At 40.7% G+C, this 17,225-nt stretch overlaps 1 protein-coding gene across 1 annotated transcript in view; it reads left to right on the forward strand.

Annotated features, from left to right (window-relative positions):
- The window catches only part of LOC308687488 (adhesion G protein-coupled receptor E3-like), a 43,646-nt gene that overhangs the window by 11,572 nt on the left and 14,849 nt on the right, over nt 1–17,225 (forward strand). Inside the window, exons 3-5 of the mRNA XM_081360060.1 lie at nt 7,139–7,170; nt 9,596–9,667; nt 9,825–10,014. Coding sequence (XP_081216186.1) covers nt 7,139–7,170; nt 9,596–9,667; nt 9,825–10,014 — 294 coding nt within the window. The remainder of the gene's footprint in view (nt 1–7,138; nt 7,171–9,595; nt 9,668–9,824; nt 10,015–17,225) is intronic.

The following is a 17,225-nucleotide window of genomic DNA, read 5'->3' on the forward strand; positions in this document are numbered from 1 at the left end:
GCATTTCGTGTCTCTGATCCGTTCGATGACCTGAGGGAGCATCGAGACCGGAGGAAAAGCATAGAGGGGAAGGCTGGGCCAGTCGTGGGCCAACGCATCCCTGCTCTTTGAAAAGAAGATTGGGCAGTGACGATTGTCTTCTGAGGCGAAGAGATCTACTTCCGCCTTCCCGAAGACCTCCCAAAGTAGGAGAATCGTCTGAGGGTGGAGAGACCATTCCTCTGGGGGAACCCTGCCCCGAGAGAGCATGTCTGCTCCTGTGTTCAACGTGCCCGGCACGTGAGCTGCCCTGAGCGAGCGCAGATTGGTGTGAGCCCATAACAGTAGCTGTGTGGCTATGGCAAGCAGGTTGCGGGACCTGAGGCCGCCCTGGCGATTTATGTAAGATACCACTGACATGTTGTCCGTCCGAACCAATACGTGGTATCCAGCCAGGTATGGGAGGAAGGTTTTCAGGGCCAGAAAAACTGCCCTCATTTCGAGGCAGTTGATGTGTAGGCGTTTCTCCGAGCTCAACCAGAGGCCGGAGGCAGGCCTGCCCTCGTACAGGGCTCCCCAACCTAAGTTGGAAGCGTCTGTTGAAATCACCCTCCTCTTGGAGACCACCCCCATACTCACGCCCTGCTGAAACCAGCTGGCGTTCGTCCAAGGGGCCAGGGCTTGAACACAGCGCTGATCCACCTTGATAATCAATCGGCCTGAGTGCCAGGCGTGGGGTGGCACCCGAGGTGCTAGCCATAGCTGAAGAGGACGCATGCGCAGTAGGCCTAGTTGGAGTACTGATGATGCTGAGGCCATAAGGCCAAGGATCCTCTGAAACGTTCTGAGGGGTGCATGAGAGCCCTCCGTGAACGATGCGGCGAGCCGCTGAATCGATAGAGCACGGGCCGGGGAGGGCCATGCTCTCATAAGAACGGAGTCGAATACTGTCCCCAGGAACATGATACGTTGGCTGGGTGACAGAATACTCTTTGAAAAGTTCACCCTGAGCCCTAGACATTCTAGATGGCTGAGGAGCCAGGCTTTGTGAGTTTGTGAGTCAGAATGAGCCAGTCGTCGAGGTAGTTTAGAATGCGCATTCCCCGCTGTCTCAGGGGGGAGAGAGCTGCATCCATGCACTTCGTGAATGTACGAGGTGCCAGAGCCAGTCCAAACGGTAGAACCGTGTACTGGTATGTCTGCCCCTCGAAGGCGAATCTCAAGAATGGCCTGTGGTGGGGATTCACTTGAATGTGAAAGTAAGCGTCTTTCAGATCTACTGAGAAAAACCAGTCGCCTGGGCGAATTTGCGCCAGTATATGTCTGGTCGTGAGCATCCTGAACGGCCGTGACATGAGAGCCTTGTTCAGATGCCTGAGATCTAAAATGGGCCTCAGGCCGCCGTCTTTCTTCGGAACGAGAAAGTAACGGCTGTAAAAGCCTGACTCGCTTAGAGAAGGAGGAACCCTCTCGATAGCCCCTTTTGCTAGCAGACTTAGTACTTCGGTGCGGAGGACATGACACAGTGTGCTGCTGACCGAGGTTTGAATCACAGCGCGAAAGCGCGGGGGTCTGCGTGCAAACTGAAGCGAGTAGCCGTGCTTTATGATGTTTATCACCCATTTTGAAACTCCTGGGATAGCCTGCCAGGCTAGAGCCCGAAGAGCCAAAGGCATCATCATATCTGGAACGCCCAGAGACGGGGGCTCGAACTGATATGAAGTCAGGGGAGAAATTTTGCTCGTTTTGTGCTCTGTGTGGGTCGCCGTTAAAACAGCGTTTGGGTGCAGGGGTGCGTAACACGTGACGGGCCCATTGTCTGCATACACAACTGCTCCAGCCGCCTGAACTGAAGAGGGGGCTGTGAGAAGCACTCGAGCGATCTTCGGGGCTGGTCCGGCCGCGGCGGGACATAGACCCCTTTTTCTGCCGGTTAGGACGGCTTCTTGGCCTCATGGTCGAGCGTCAGCTTCGGTCGAGGGCCCTGGCGCCTGGGAAACGGGAATCGTTTTGCAGGCTTCAGGCGTCGAGTGGTGTCAGCCGCGGGGCGGGGCTGGAGAACCTGAGACGCGGGCTTTTCCGGTCGCGGCGTGCTCTTGGGGCGCCGTTGGACCGAGCTAGAGCGCTTGGGCAGGAAGTGCCTCATAGCACTTGAAGCTTTCTGAGCCTCCGTGAAGCGATCAGCGAAGCCACTTACAGAAGGGCCGAAGAGACCGGATGGAGAGACTGGAGAGTCGAGGAAGGCAGTTTTGTCAGCGTCCCTGATCTCCGTTAAAGTGAGCCACAGGTGGCGCTCTAAGACAACCAGGCTAGACATATTGCGGCCCAGTGCTTGCGCGGTGGTCTTCGTGGCCCTCAGCGCCAAATCTGTAGCACTCCTGAGGTCTTTGAAGGTGTCTGGATCCGGGCCAGACTCGTCCATAGTGCGGAGGAGCTTAGCTTGAAACACCTGCAGGGTCGCCATAGCGTGGAGTGCAGAGGCGGCTTGACCGGCGGCAGCATAAGCGCGGCTGGCGAGAGCCGAAGTGGTCCTGCACGGCTTAGAGGGGTGCACGGTTTTAGCCCTCCAACTCCCAGCAGTGGGGGGGCATAAGTGTGCAGCGACCGCTTCCTCTAATGGAGGGAGAGAAACATACTCCTTCTCTTCAGCGCCGTCGACAGAGGAGAGCGTTGAAGAAGCTTTAAGAGTGCGTTCGCGCTGAAAAGGGCGCGCGCCAGCTTTTAGTGAGCTCATCATGGACCTCGGGCATAAAGGGGGCGGCACGTTGACGAGGGGCCTGTTGGCGCCCCGGCAGGTACCATTCGTCGAGGCGGCTTTTGGTAGGCTCAGCTGGGGAAAGCCAGTCGAGTCCCAGTTCTTCGACAGCGCGAGACATGACACGGAAGAGTTCGGCGTCAATGCTCGCTCGAGTGTCAGTGGGATCCAGCTGAGAGAGGGGGGCGGGGTCCGCGGAGCCCGACCATTCCTCACTTTCAGATGCTGCCATAGAAACAGCGTCGTCCAGTTCTTCTGTTGACAGACCGAAAGAGACGAGACCTGCCGTTTCAGAAGAGGGGCGTTGGTCGCTCTGGGAGAACAGGACTGGAGATGAAGGCGCGGGCGAAGCGTGCGGGGAGAGACCCGGCGTGCATTCGTCCAGATGAGCGCGTTCAGGAGGCCTCAGGTCGCGCCGCTTCTTCCTACGGGGCTCACGGGGCGCCGGAGATGGAAGGTGGGCGGGAACACTCAGCGAGGCGGCGGAAGATCTGGCACGGAGCGTGGCAACAGGCATTCCGTCACAGTGGAGGCAGCCGCCTTTAGTGAGCGCTGCCTCGGCGTGCTCAGGGCCGAGGCAGGCAACACACCAAGAGTGTGTGTCAGAGGCGTGCAGGGAGACCCCGCATGAGTCACACACGGTGAGCGGCATTTGAAACAACGCCGCGCGCTGTGAAAACAGCGATTTGCTCTCTTAGAATGCTCTTTTGAGTTAGAAAAAAGGATACTCGTCGGATGCCACAGGGAAACGCTCAGCTTGGCAGACGCCGAGATGCGAAGCAGTTCCGCTGGAAGGCTGTTCGACGACGAGCGGCTTCACTCTGGAGAGAATCAGCGACGAGGTGAGTCGAAAGCTGAAGGAGATAAAATCTGTCAAATGGCGGATTCTCTGTGTATTTATACTCTTCTGTCACGTGCAGTTTCGCGCGCTTGACTCTGGCAGAGTGCCAAGCGCCCTGATTGGCTCGCGCTCCTCTGCTGTTCCGCCATTGGTTCATGCAGTTGCTTTGCACAAGCCAATCAGCACGCTCACGCGAGCTTCTAGCTCTCGCATGTGCTGCAGCAATGCGTTTTAAAATAAAGGCTTCAATATTCTCGAGAAAAGGACTTTTCCCACAGCGTTTTCAACGCAGTACGAGAGAACGTTCTCTTAAGGGAACTCTCCTGTGATGTCTCTTAACTGAGTTGTGTGTTACATTGGCTGAGTGTATTTCGTATCGGCAAGTTAACGTTAACTAACGTTAAGGGTAGATATGAAAATTATATTATTTCAGTGCTTATGTGTGACGTTACATTCTGTAAATCTTATTCTGCTTCTAGAGAATTTGAGAATTGATTGTCACTCTGTCAGTTGTAACTGCATATTGAAAAATTTGTAGTTGTTCAGTCATTGCTATGTAAATAATCTATGTTCACTGTTCAGTCATTGCTATGTAAGTGTATTGCTTATGTAAATAAGCAATACACGTTTAGATAATGTAATGTGATGATAAACTGTTGTAATATGCATAAGTTGGTTGTAGCACAATATTTTGTTTCCACAAATATTTTTTTCATATAATATAAATAAATGCATGTATATATAAATAAATTCATTCTTGAATCATTCTCGAGTTTTTCCTTCTTATATCTTGCCATATCATTTAGTGACTGCATATGATGATTGCATCATTATTTTCCCTGATAATGAGCAAATTAGTTAAACTTAAGGAGGTTAATCATTACAATTCAATAAACTAAGACTCACTCCAATTTTTCAGTTGTTTAAAGATTGATATACATTTTTTAATTGTTTTGTGTAAATTAAAATTTACCCATGTGTGTAAACTTGATGTATTAACACAAAATATTAATTTGTGACCAAGATATTTTAAACTGATGGTATTTTGATATGTTAAACTAGCTTACTAAATAAGTGAGGGATTAACTGGTTTTTATGTGTTAGAAAATTGTGCAAAAGTTCCTTTATTTTAGTAATTCAACATAGCTGTAAGCCATAATAATCAAATTTAGAACACATAAAGGCTTGAAATATCTCACTTTGCATGTAATGAATCTATATTATATATTAGTATCAGCTTTTAGTTGAATTACTGAAATGAACTTTTTTCAAGTTTCACCATATTGTTTTTTTTAACTTAAGGTTAACTTAAATTCCATTCTGCTGTTCTATTGTTTTATTTGCTATAACAGGAATTAATAAGTGCAAATTAATAAGTCTTAATTTGGTTGTAAAAATGCAATATTTCTATAAACACATAGAAAGAAATGTAAAAAAGTTTACATTTATTTTTTTTTATTTAGAAGGGGTAAATATATAAGTGCAATTTGGAGTCCACATATAATTAAGAAAGTGACAAACTCGTTTTAGTTTAAGTATATGCTCCCTTAAACGTTTATTATAGCAAAACCATGATTATTGATTACCATTTGTGTAACAGAAATACAAAAATATTGTTTTAAAGTCCCCGTGAACCGGAAGTTGCAAACGACTTTTCTCCAGTGTTATGACGTATTTCCCAGTGAAACGGAATATTGAACAGAGGGCAGGGTTTTACTCTAGCGCTCCTCCTCTCCATCTCTGCTCATAACAGACTAACGGTTTGAGGGGAGTGGTTAAGCGTTGCCCAAACCAATTCCTCAAACCTACGTCATCAGAGAAGGTCCTCCAATGCAGAGGGGAGGGGCATTTTCAGATTTTGATTAAAGATTACCATGGTAAAAAAATTTTTTTTAAAATATTTTCTTGCACGGATTAATTGTTCACCACAAGACTAGTAATATGCGCTAACAAAGTAAATAGGGTCAATTTTGATTTCATGGGGACTTTAACGTACATTGTTTACTTGTATTACCATGTCATTGACTTACAAAACCAGTGAGCAATGCAGATGTAACGTATGACCATGTGGGCCTACCATTTTTATTATAAACCAATAACTATGATAACCATATGATAACCGTAAACATTTCCTACAGGAAGTGCAGCGCCATTTTGCGCATGCGAGTCACGTGCCGTATTTGGATATGGGCGTGTCTTCTGACGTCACACTTGGATGTGGGCCGGGTTGGATATCCCCCGCAGGAAATGAGTCACGTGCCGTATTTGGACATGGGCGTATCTTCTGACGTCACACTTGGATGTGGGCCGGGTTGGATGTCCACCGCACGATGCAGCGAGCTGTACTTGCACTTGAATGCTCCTCGATGCATGCTGGTCTTTCTGCGTCCAAAATTTATCAAAAACATCTTGGGACAAGGTTTTCACACTGACAGCTGTCATTGTAAGACAGTTAGCTCATTGTAAGACAGTTAGCCACTCCGTTTGTTTGTCCGAGTTAGCAACCGTAACTAAGGGGGGCGGAGCTTACCGATAGGTCAATTTCTGGTCATTTCTTCACATGGTCACATGGTTGATTTTTCAATATTTTTATTTTTTGTGTGTTGGATCAATATTTCACAAATTGAATCTTTCTTTCATTTTGACTCCTACTTATCTGTTGATAAGTGATTAGTGACAGGCAGTGAGCATATGACAGATTGCGTGCAGAGTATTGCCGCGCTACATTACCGCCGTTCTCGACAACGCACCAAAAGTGGGGATTTAGTACGTACTCACAGAAGAATAAATATAGACACAGAGTGAGAGATTTAAGACTCGAACTTTCTTTGATACAAAAACAACTTGTGCGAGTTGTTGTATTTAATGTTGATAACGAGCAAGAATGCAATTGTTCCCAAATATCCACACGATGGCAAACGTGACATTGATTATCATACAACAGGTCAACAAACAAAACGTGTATTTTAAACACAGTACTATCAGTACTTACTCTATTTTGCAACGAAATAATAGTTCCAACGAAGGACACATCAGAACTACAGCACACACCGGTGTTTCGTAAATAATTCTGCAGCTTTGAAAAGAATTGTGAGTCAATCATTCAATGATTCATTTATAAATACAGCTAGTTGCTTTGTTACTGAATGTAAGAATGACTCAATGACTCGCTCATTGAGAAGACAGTGACTTACTGGTTTTAGTGTAATATAAGTTAAAGTATCACTTCGTTTTTACCGTCATTGCATATTACTCTATTGAACATTTTTCATTGAAACAATTTTTAATTTCATAAAGTTATGGATAAAGTAAAAAAAAAGCCTTGGGAAATAAATTTAGGGGGCAAATATTGTCCCTTTATGGAAAAGGTATGACTCAAGTCTAAGTTGAAGAGAAGGGGGTACGCAGAAGGAGGTACACCACTGAAATCTTGCTGAATCTACAATCTTGCTGAAATTGCTGCTTAGTAAAATAGTTATTTTTTAAAGGTCAAAATAATACTTAATAGTTAATTTTTGCAGTTTATTATATTATTGTCTTCAAGCTGATTTCTGTCATTGCAGGTATAAATATAAAGCTGCTGGAAGGACGCAACGTAAGTTGAGTTTCTGAAATTGAAGTTGTAGAGACTCCTATCAATAATAGTCCAAACTGAAGCAATAAAATAACATGTGCATTTTAGATATGTGTGTAATCTGAAATATGAATGTGCTTTTCTAATAATTGCTGATGTTTATGGGGGCATTCAGTCCATATAAGCTGTGAATACTCTGCATACACTCTAAAAAATGCTATGTTGGCTTTAGGGCTGGGCAATATATATCGTGAGATTGTTATGTGCATCTCGTCAGTAAAGCCGGTTCCATGATTAGTAGTAAATCGCCATCATCTGCTTTCAGATGGAGCGGCATTTACTACACAGCAAAAACTTCAGTGTTAAATTAAGAAAGAAGTTAGAGAAGTTAATGAGATAATTAAGTGATTAATTTAGTGATGATTCAGCATTATTGAAGACACCTGATGTTAACAAGCAGAATCACTGAATGAGAAAATCTCAAATTGTAAGCCACCGTTATGGTGATGGGTGTTTGCTTTAGTTGGGCTCTTGACACTTATACATTCACTTTAAATTTTCTTTGTCTGCTGATATTGATTTATAACAGTCAAATAAACAACAAAAAGACAAAAAAGTTTAGACAATCATGCTGTGATCTGAAAAATGAAACTTATTGCGATAGTTTGGTTAAACTTTTTAGCAGCAGCTTTGTGATTTTACAGCATGTGATTATCAGTATTTTTCTTATAATCCAAAATATTTAATAAACATTGTTCTGATCAAAACACTTTCAAATGAATTTATTTAGAAACCTGTGAATCTCAACAATGGTGACAATAAAAAAGCATGTTGCAGTGGCTTCCACCAATCACAACTCATTAATGGCTCCCATCATGCATTGCGGTATGAATAAATTATGATCTGAATTGTCTATGTAATTTACTTTTCCTAATTGAATATTCTGCTCGTCACCATTGTTGAGATTGAATCTTGACCTCTGTGAGTGCCTAAAAGAAAGAGTTTTTTTTTTTTTTTTTGCAAAACAACTTTTAAGAAATCCTTTATATTATATCTAAAATTCTGGATATTTATGCAGAATCACAGTTATGCTGTAAACAACAACATAAATCAAAAACATAGTTCAAATGATGATTGTCATAATATAACCAACACCAACAGATCACTTTTTTTTTGTTCATCTGGCAGTTATAACTCAGATACAACAGCCAAACAAAATCTAAAGTTAATAATATAAGGGTCAATAGCCCAACTAAAGCAAACACCCATCACCATTACGGTGGCTTACAATTTGAGATTTTCTCCTTCAGTGATTCTGCTTGTTAACATCAGGTGTCTTCAATAATGATCAATCATCACTAAATTAATCAATTAATTATCTCATTAACTTTAACACTCCTGAGTGTGGACTCATATACACTCCCTGGAGTATTCATTTAACACTGGAGTTTTTGCTGTGTACAAAGCCGTAGTTAACTGACAAGCTGAGCCATTTTGCATTAATTATCGCTGGCGATACGTCCGCGATTTTAATGCGATATGGCTCAGCTTGTCAGTTAACTACGGCTCTTTGTAGTAAATGCCGCTCCATCTGAAAGGAGGTGAAGGCGATTTACTACTAATCAATTAACCGCCTTTACTGACGAGATGCGCATAACAATCTCACGATATATATCGCCCAGCCCTAGTTGGCTTTAATTAACTTTTTTATGTCAACAGGTCCCACATAACTACACAGCAAAATTCCCAGTGTTAAATCAACACTGCTCAGAGCACATATGGTCACACTCTACAGAGTGTTAAAGTAACACTGAAGCAGTGTTAAAGTTAATGAGATAATTAAGTGATTAATTGAGTGATGATTGAGCATTAGTGATGAACACACAGCAAAATTCCCAGTGTTAAATCAACACTCCTCAGTGTTTATGTGTCCACTCTACAGGGTGTTCAAATTAACACTGAAGCAGTGTTGAAGTTAATGAGATAATTAAGAGATTAATTAAGTGATGATTGGCCATTAGTGGTGACACCTGATGTTAATAATCAGAATCATTGACGGAAAGAGAAAAAACAATAACAGAAAAAAGAGAAACACAAGAACTACAACTGACTTCAAGTCATTACACATTGTTGCACTTAATATTACCAGTTTGACTTTATTTCTGGCATACATCGACAAAAGTTCTTGAGATTCAACAGAAGTTTAGACGGTAATGTTTTATGGAATTTTTCTTTTCAAGTTACCATTTTGGTGGTCAGTGTTTGCTTTAGTTGGGCTCTTGGCCCTTTTCATTTTAAGGTTAGTTTTTAAAAAATAAATATATGTCATTGAATCATTTGTTAAAGAAATTTGTTTAATTTGTCTAATTTCAGAGATACTCAGCATACCCGGTTAAAGTCATCACTCACACATCGTCAAATTCTGTCTTCTCAATTTTGATTTCAGAATCAGACTGAAAAGCTTCAAAATCTTCTAGAGCAGATCGAGAACATTACAGATCAAGAACTTTCTTTGACTGTAAGTCTTCAAGAGAATTTTGTTTTATATAATATAAAATAATCAAATCAAATGTAATTGTCAGTTACATGATTGACATTGCAGGTCTGATTAATTGGCTTTCTTAATATTTATATTTACAGTATTTTTTTTTTTTTTTTTTTGATGAATAAATTAGACTGTGACCAATATTGTGAATATGGTCCTCAACACTTCAGGAGAAATTTCAGAGTCTTCATCATCAGTCAGACCAGCTGTACTAGCCTTCAACGGAAACCGTGTGTTAAAAGCCAACGAGAAACTCATCTCTACATTGGTGAAGCCGACAGACACAAATGACAGAGTCAGTTTTACTCTTGCTGCTGTTGGTGAGTGGAGAAACTGTTATTATTGATGATGAAACTGAGCTTATATATGATATCAGGGAGTTTATATAGTCTAGCGCAGGGGTTCTCAACTCTGGACCACAAGATCCACTTTCCTGGAGTTTAGCTCCAACCCTAATCAAACACACCTGAACAAGCTAATCAATGTCTTCATGATTACTACAACACACAGCAAAATCCCCAGTGTTAAATCAACACTGTTCAAAGTACATATTGTCCCAATCTAAAGAGTGTTAAAAGTGTTAAAGTTAATGAGATAATTAAGTGATTAAGAAATGATTGAGCATTAGTGATGAACACCCGCTTCAGCCACAGCCTTAGGGTCTGTTAACACGACACTGTTTTCAACTAAAAACGTAAAACTTTTTTAAGTTTTGGCCGTTCGTTTCCACGACAACAAAGAGTCAGTTTGGGTGCCTGAAAATGCAAAGTTTTGAAAACTCAAAGGAAACACTTCTGAGTTTTAAGCGTATCGTTGTCGTGTAAACGTAGGAGAGACTGGGGACAGTTGCAACACTTTTTGCATTTCTCTCAGTTACTCAGAGACTATTGGGACTAGATCAAGCAAATGTGTATATATTAAACTCCATACCATTTAAAGATGATTATATATGACCAGTGTTGGGGAGGTTACTTTGGAAATTTAATAGATTACAGATTACAAATTACCCTATTTAAAATGTAATAAGTAGTGTACCTTTCCAATTACTTTATAAAAGTAAAGTAACTAATAACATCTGATTACTTTTTGATTACTTTTAAGTTTCTAATGGATATTTTCAACTAAATCATTTTCAAGCATTTATACCAAGCAGGTGTGACCTTACAGTAGCTCTGTTTACTGTGAGAATTTCAAAATCTTTCATCGCTTGAATTAAGATTATATTAACTTAATTTTAACGTATAACAACCACAAAACCAGATCTTATAACAAAAAAAATTGTTTGCTGCCGTTACAAAATCTAAATTTTGCATAGCTATGACAGAACACACTGGCAAGTAACAATGCCTTGAAAAAAATCTTAAATAAAGATATACATAAAACCAGATAGGCAGTTAAAACAGTTATTAAAACAGTTACATAAAAGAAAAAAAAAAACACTGGTGTCTCATAGCCATCAATGCAATTAGGGAAAGAAATTAATTAAATGTGTGTGTGTGCAAATGCTCTTTACCCTCCAAAAATCAAACTGGGCAATAGAGCGACAGATAGAGTGTCCACACCACACATCAGTCATTAAGGGGTAGGTCACTGGGACAGTGCTGTTTGTTGTAACGGAGCAGTAAGACCTGTTCTATGTGGTCATCACTCATTCTGTTTCGAGATGAGGTCAAAAGATTGCCTCCATGACTAAAAAGACGCTCCACTGGAGCACTGGAAGGCAATGTGGTGTTGTACTTGATAAAAAGCCTCTTAACTGTGGGAAATGCCTTAAGAGACGTCAGGTTGTTATGTGAATCTTCTAAGTACTTTCTGACTTCATCATGAGTTGTGCTGTCAGATGATGATTTGGCATTATGAAAGACAAAAAAGTTTTCCTCTGACTCATCAGATTTCTCAGAGTTGTCATCTCTCACTGTAGCTGGACTGTGCAGTGGTTCCTGAGCAATAGCTTCCTGCAGTAAGGTTCTCCTCACGTCGTCTCTCTTCTCAGGGCTAAGCCAGTTTAAGCGGAACTTTGGCAGGGTTGCGGTCGCCATCTTTGCTTCATGGCTGGCTAACACTGATCCAAAGCGTTCTTCTATGGCCTCACCGATAGTGGTAACGATGTGTGAATTATAAAGCAAATGAGGCATCTTTTCAAATAGCTTAGTCTTAAGGCTAAGCAAAGTAGGGATTCAAAATCCTAGGTAACATTTGCTTTCACCCTGGAGAATGTCAGTGGCAACAGCTAGAGGCTTCAGAACCTCAATGTACTCTTTCAGGAATACAGACTATTGTGGATGAAGCCTTGGCACATCAAGCTTATCACAGATCTCCCTCAGCTTTTCTTCTGGGAGCCCTGCAAGTTTTGTGATAGCCCTGAACTCTGAGTTCCATCTTCTGACTGATGGGACAGTCAGATGCATATTGGCAATCTCCTGAACAACTTCTGTGGCCAATGAAGACCTATGTGCTTTATTCCAGATAGATGAGCATTTAGCCATGGCACTTCTGTATAGCTTACGTGATGGCCCATTTGATGCTGCTTTGTGAATCTCATTGGTGGCGATTATATTTAATGTATGAGCAGCACAGCGCTGATGCTGTGGAAGAAAAAACTGCTCTCCATCTCCATCTTCCTGAAGAAGACCACCGACATCCAAAAATCTCACTTCATCACTGTAATCATAATTACTACATATTATTATATGACATATTATTACACTGTAATACAAAATTACTTCCATTGTCAGTCACAGTTGATTTGACTTTGGTTTGAATCCTGTATTCTGCATGAATTTCATTTAGTTTTGCTGCAACTGCATCATAGGTGTGTCGACCTTTGAGACGTGTACATGCCAGTGCTGCAGAATGTCTCTCCAGCGTGTCTTTGTCGATCCAATGACATGTGACTCCAAAGAAACTGCGGTTTTGTGCTGACCAAATGTCTGCTGTCGTGCAGACAGTGTCCACATTACTAAGCTTGGAGATGACCGATTCCTTCATTACAGCAAACTCTCTGTCAATGCGCTGCATCAGAGTTTTTCGGCACATCACTTTCTTCCCGCCACTGATTCCCTCAATCAATTTTCGGAGGGATGGCTGCTCCACCAATGAAAAGCACTGTACATCATCAACCAGAAAGTTGAACACCAGTTTGTTCACACGTTGCTGTGACACACTAAGCCCTGAACACTAAGCCCTGAATGTGTAACCACATGGGTAGAGGAGCTAGCTGTTGCATCTTCCATCCCATCAGACTGACTCGTGTCTTGCATCAATAAAGTTCTTGAATGTTTCCTCTAAAAAAAAAATAAAAAAAACAGAGAGAATTATTTTTAGTTATATTTAAGAGAAAACACAATTCTAGATTATAAAAATGTAGTAAAAACACGTTTTTTTTTTCTTCTTACTGATATAATAAAAAAAAAAGTAAAAATCTGCATTATTTTTTACCACTATGTGTGAAGGGAAAACATTATACCATACAGGGCTAATAATTATTTCTCACTAACAGAAGCAAGAATATATTCTAGAATAGATACTGCCAAATCCAAACAGACTGCATCATTGTAGCTGTGTCAAAAAAATCCATGTTATTGTCTATTTATTTTTTTATTGTTTTAAAGAGTTACATTTCATCTAAACTGCTTAGATTCAATGACCAATTGGGGTGCTTCACTAGATAATAGCTCGATTTTGAAAGACAAATTGGGACAAACTAATTGAGAGATTTGTCCGCTAGGTGGCACGTTAGGTCAACATCGATCATTAGAGAAAAGTTTCAAGCCCTCTAATAGATTTATATTTTTCGAAAATAAACTTAACTGCAGCGGATTTTCATCCTTCAAATCATTAGTCACGTTTCAGCTGAAAATCACGCAGTAGTCTAAACACTGATTTTACAAATGACACTCAAAATTAAAATGGGTTAATGTGATAAAATCGCTTTGGCCAGAGGAGTCTGCTGGTGCCCTGAATTTCACAAATCGATAACTTTGTGAGTCATAACGTATACTACAATGCCAAAAAAAAAAACTAAGTTATATTAGATTTGACATTACCAACCTCATTCAAGGAAAAAAAATGCAAGCTATGTATTTTTTTGTGTGAAAGGGTTCATAAAAACAAGTGTGTCTGGTATAGGCAGCTAGCAGGCTAGCTAATTTGTTATGAATGTTTTTAATATTGGTCTCGAATACACAAAGGGGACGATGAACGCGAGGGTGCGTTTTGGTGATTTTTTTTTTTCACATAGCACCTACAGTAAATCGACTTAAAACTACTCCGTCACTTTTTATCATACAGAAACGAGTAATATATCATTCGAAGTGAAAGGGTCTGTTTTTATTTCTGTACACTCACAATAAAATAAATAAAGGCTAGGTTACATACCTGCAGATGCTTCCTCAGGTTCGACATTGAAGCTTTTGATGTCGAAAGTATTTTAACAGCTGGCAAACAAATTCTGCACTGAACTGTTATATTTGGGCCCCTCTCGGATTTCAGGGTGAAATTATTTTTAAATTTCCAGCAATGAAATGCATTTTTATCATTCGCCATGGTGGCAGCTTTCAGACTGGTTGTAGTAGCCTAGCGGCAAAGAGGATTAACGTAATTGGCAGACGTGGTGCGCCGCAAATTCAAACCGATAAACCAATCAAAAGCATCAAAATAGCACCGCTTTAATAAATGGCTTTAGCAAAAGGCATCGTGCATATCAAAAACAGGCAAAGCAACAGATTAATATTATTCAACATATCCCAGATTTTTAAAGAACATTTTTAGATGTAACCCCATTTGTAATCTTTAACATTTTCATAAGTAACTGTAATTTAATTACATTTTTTTTGTCAGTAACTGTAACGAATTACTGTTACATTTATTTTGTAATTAAATTACGTAACGCCGTTACATGTAACTAGTTACTCCCCAACACTGTATATGACATATCGTTCACAGTATTTATTTGAATGGAAGAAGCCAGATGTTGCAACTGACCCCAACCGAAAATACCTTAAATTTCACTAATTAACTTTAGCTTTTTGTCTCAATGAGCATATAGAATTCTGAAAATATGGACTGTTTAAGGCCTATAGTATTATTTATTTATATAATAATATTATTGTAACCTATTATTTATTTATTTAGTGATATTTATCAAATAACAGTTATTGAGTTTTGTTTGTTTATACCCAGCTAACAAAAAAAGGTCCCCAGAACGTCCCCTAAATGGCCTGTGCGAACGTCCCCCCGAACGTCCCCATGTGGAGTCCGCTTGATGTCCCGCGGACGTTCGCGAAGACGTCCTCCGTACGTTCAAGAGGACATTCACAGGACCACCAACGGCCATTCGGAACGTTTAGGGGACTTTCGCGTTTAGTACCCTGAATATCATTATATTTTATTCTACTTCTGGCTAACCAAAGAAAACACACACGTTGTAAGGAACAAAGTAAATGTATTTTATTTGAACAAAGGTGTTGTGCTCTTTCAGTGTGTGTGTGTCTTCAAACGCGCTGGCAGCTGTGTGTGTGTGTTTGTCCGTCAGCTGTGGGGTTAGTCCAGCAATTCTTCCCCTTGGCATCTACCTAAAACAACAAAATAAACACATTCAGTAGTATTATGATTGTATATGTCTATATAATATATCCATATATGTTAAATATAACGTCGTCTCTTCTCATCATAACATTAACGTTAGCTTCGTAGTGTTAGCATACGGTTTGCAGCGGTACACGGCAGACAACTTAAGCAAACGTTTTAAAAGGTAACATTTTCATATAATTTAAAGATGGACAGTGGTTACGGTAACTAATGTATACTAATTTAAAAATTAAAAATACCTTTTAGACAGACGAAAGAGAAAACACAAGGCCGTGTCTGAGGAGGACCGTTATAACTGTCACTACAGCTGAGCGTTGCCATGGATACATGGTGCGTGCCATAAGGAATGACGTCACTCGCTTAGGTGCACTTGATCGTCACTTGCTTGTTTCTCCCCGTGTAGCTATATTACACTCTTTTTTTGTTATTTGAGCTGCATGTGCTATCAGTCAGAATAATTGTGCAATAATTAGAATAACATTTTTCCTAAAATAACTTCTTTTGAATAAAACCAGTCACCTTCGCCTGACCAACAGTTTGATAATTTAGGATAGGATAGGACAGTTAGGATAATTTTATGTCTTACCTGTGTTATTCTCCACTTTCTTCCCAGCAATGTGCTTTTCCATTCTTCACGTTTTACTTGGCTGCCGTTTTCCTCAAGTCGATGCATTCTTTTAGAGCTCCTGCATTCAACCTTATTTTCTTCATGCATGAATAGCCTATAAATTGTAGCTTATATATGACCCTGGATCACAAAACCAGTCTTATGTTGCACGGGTATATTTGTGGCAATAGCCAACAAAACATTGTATGGGTCAAAATTATAGATTTTTCTTCTATACCAAAAATCATTAGGATATTAAGTAAAGATCATGTTCCATGAAGATATTTTGTACATTTCCCACGAATCCCACCTTAACCCTATATGATGGTCTTCGTTTAGGAGTCACAGTCGTGGCCAGATGTATAAATCTCAATTAAAAAAAAAACAAAAAAAAACATTACCCATAAGACTGGTTTTGTGGTCCAGGGTCACATATTAAAATATGATATTTCAATCAATTATCATATTTTGATGTTTAAATTATAACGCTGAAAACAGTCTTGTGATTTGATTACATCTTTAACTAGTGATAGAAGTTACTAAGTTTATTATCTTAACATAATTAAAACACTAACATTTTTAACAAACTTAATTTTACAATTAATTCAAATATTTTTAGTTTATTTGCATTTAGCCTATATTTTTGTTTAATTATTCTTTTGTCTGAGTTGCAAGCTGTCAGGTCTGATGATAAAAGAAAACGCACGTGCGACTGGATTTTGCAAGTGTTGTCATGGAAATGGCAGGTGAGGGACGAAATAGGGACGTTCGCACACTGGCCCGGACAAATGTCCTCAGAACGTCCGTCACCGAACGTTACAAAGCGGACCAAATGCGAACGTCATCGGAATGTCCGTCACCGAACGTTACAAAGCGGACCAAATGCGAACGTCATCGGAATGTCCGTCAGCGAACGTTACAAAGCGGACCAAATGCGAACGTCATCGGAATGTCCGTCACCGAACGTTACAAAGCGGACCAAATGCGAACGTCATCGGAATGTCCGTCACCGAACGTTACAAAGCGGACCAAATGCGGACGTCCTCCGAACGTCCACTCGGGAACGTTACAAAGCGGACCAAACGCGGACCTAAGGGGACGTTCGAAAAGTCCGGGGGACGTCCCCTGTTAGCTGGGTATGTAGAAAATAGGCCTACATATATTCAGTGTGCAGGTGTTACAGATGCTATTCAATCTCTCCATATTTCAGTGTCAGACAGGAAGAATTGAACAATTTGCAATGCAACAAACTTTTATTAAACATGCAATTTATAACTTGTTGCAACTGTCCCCAAACCTATCAGCCATGACAGACATCATATGCCTGCTAGACAC

This window comes from Scardinius erythrophthalmus (genome assembly GCF_964197995.2).
Source record: "Scardinius erythrophthalmus genome assembly, chromosome: 3".
NCBI classification, from domain to species: Eukaryota; Metazoa; Chordata; class Actinopteri; order Cypriniformes; family Leuciscidae; genus Scardinius; species Scardinius erythrophthalmus.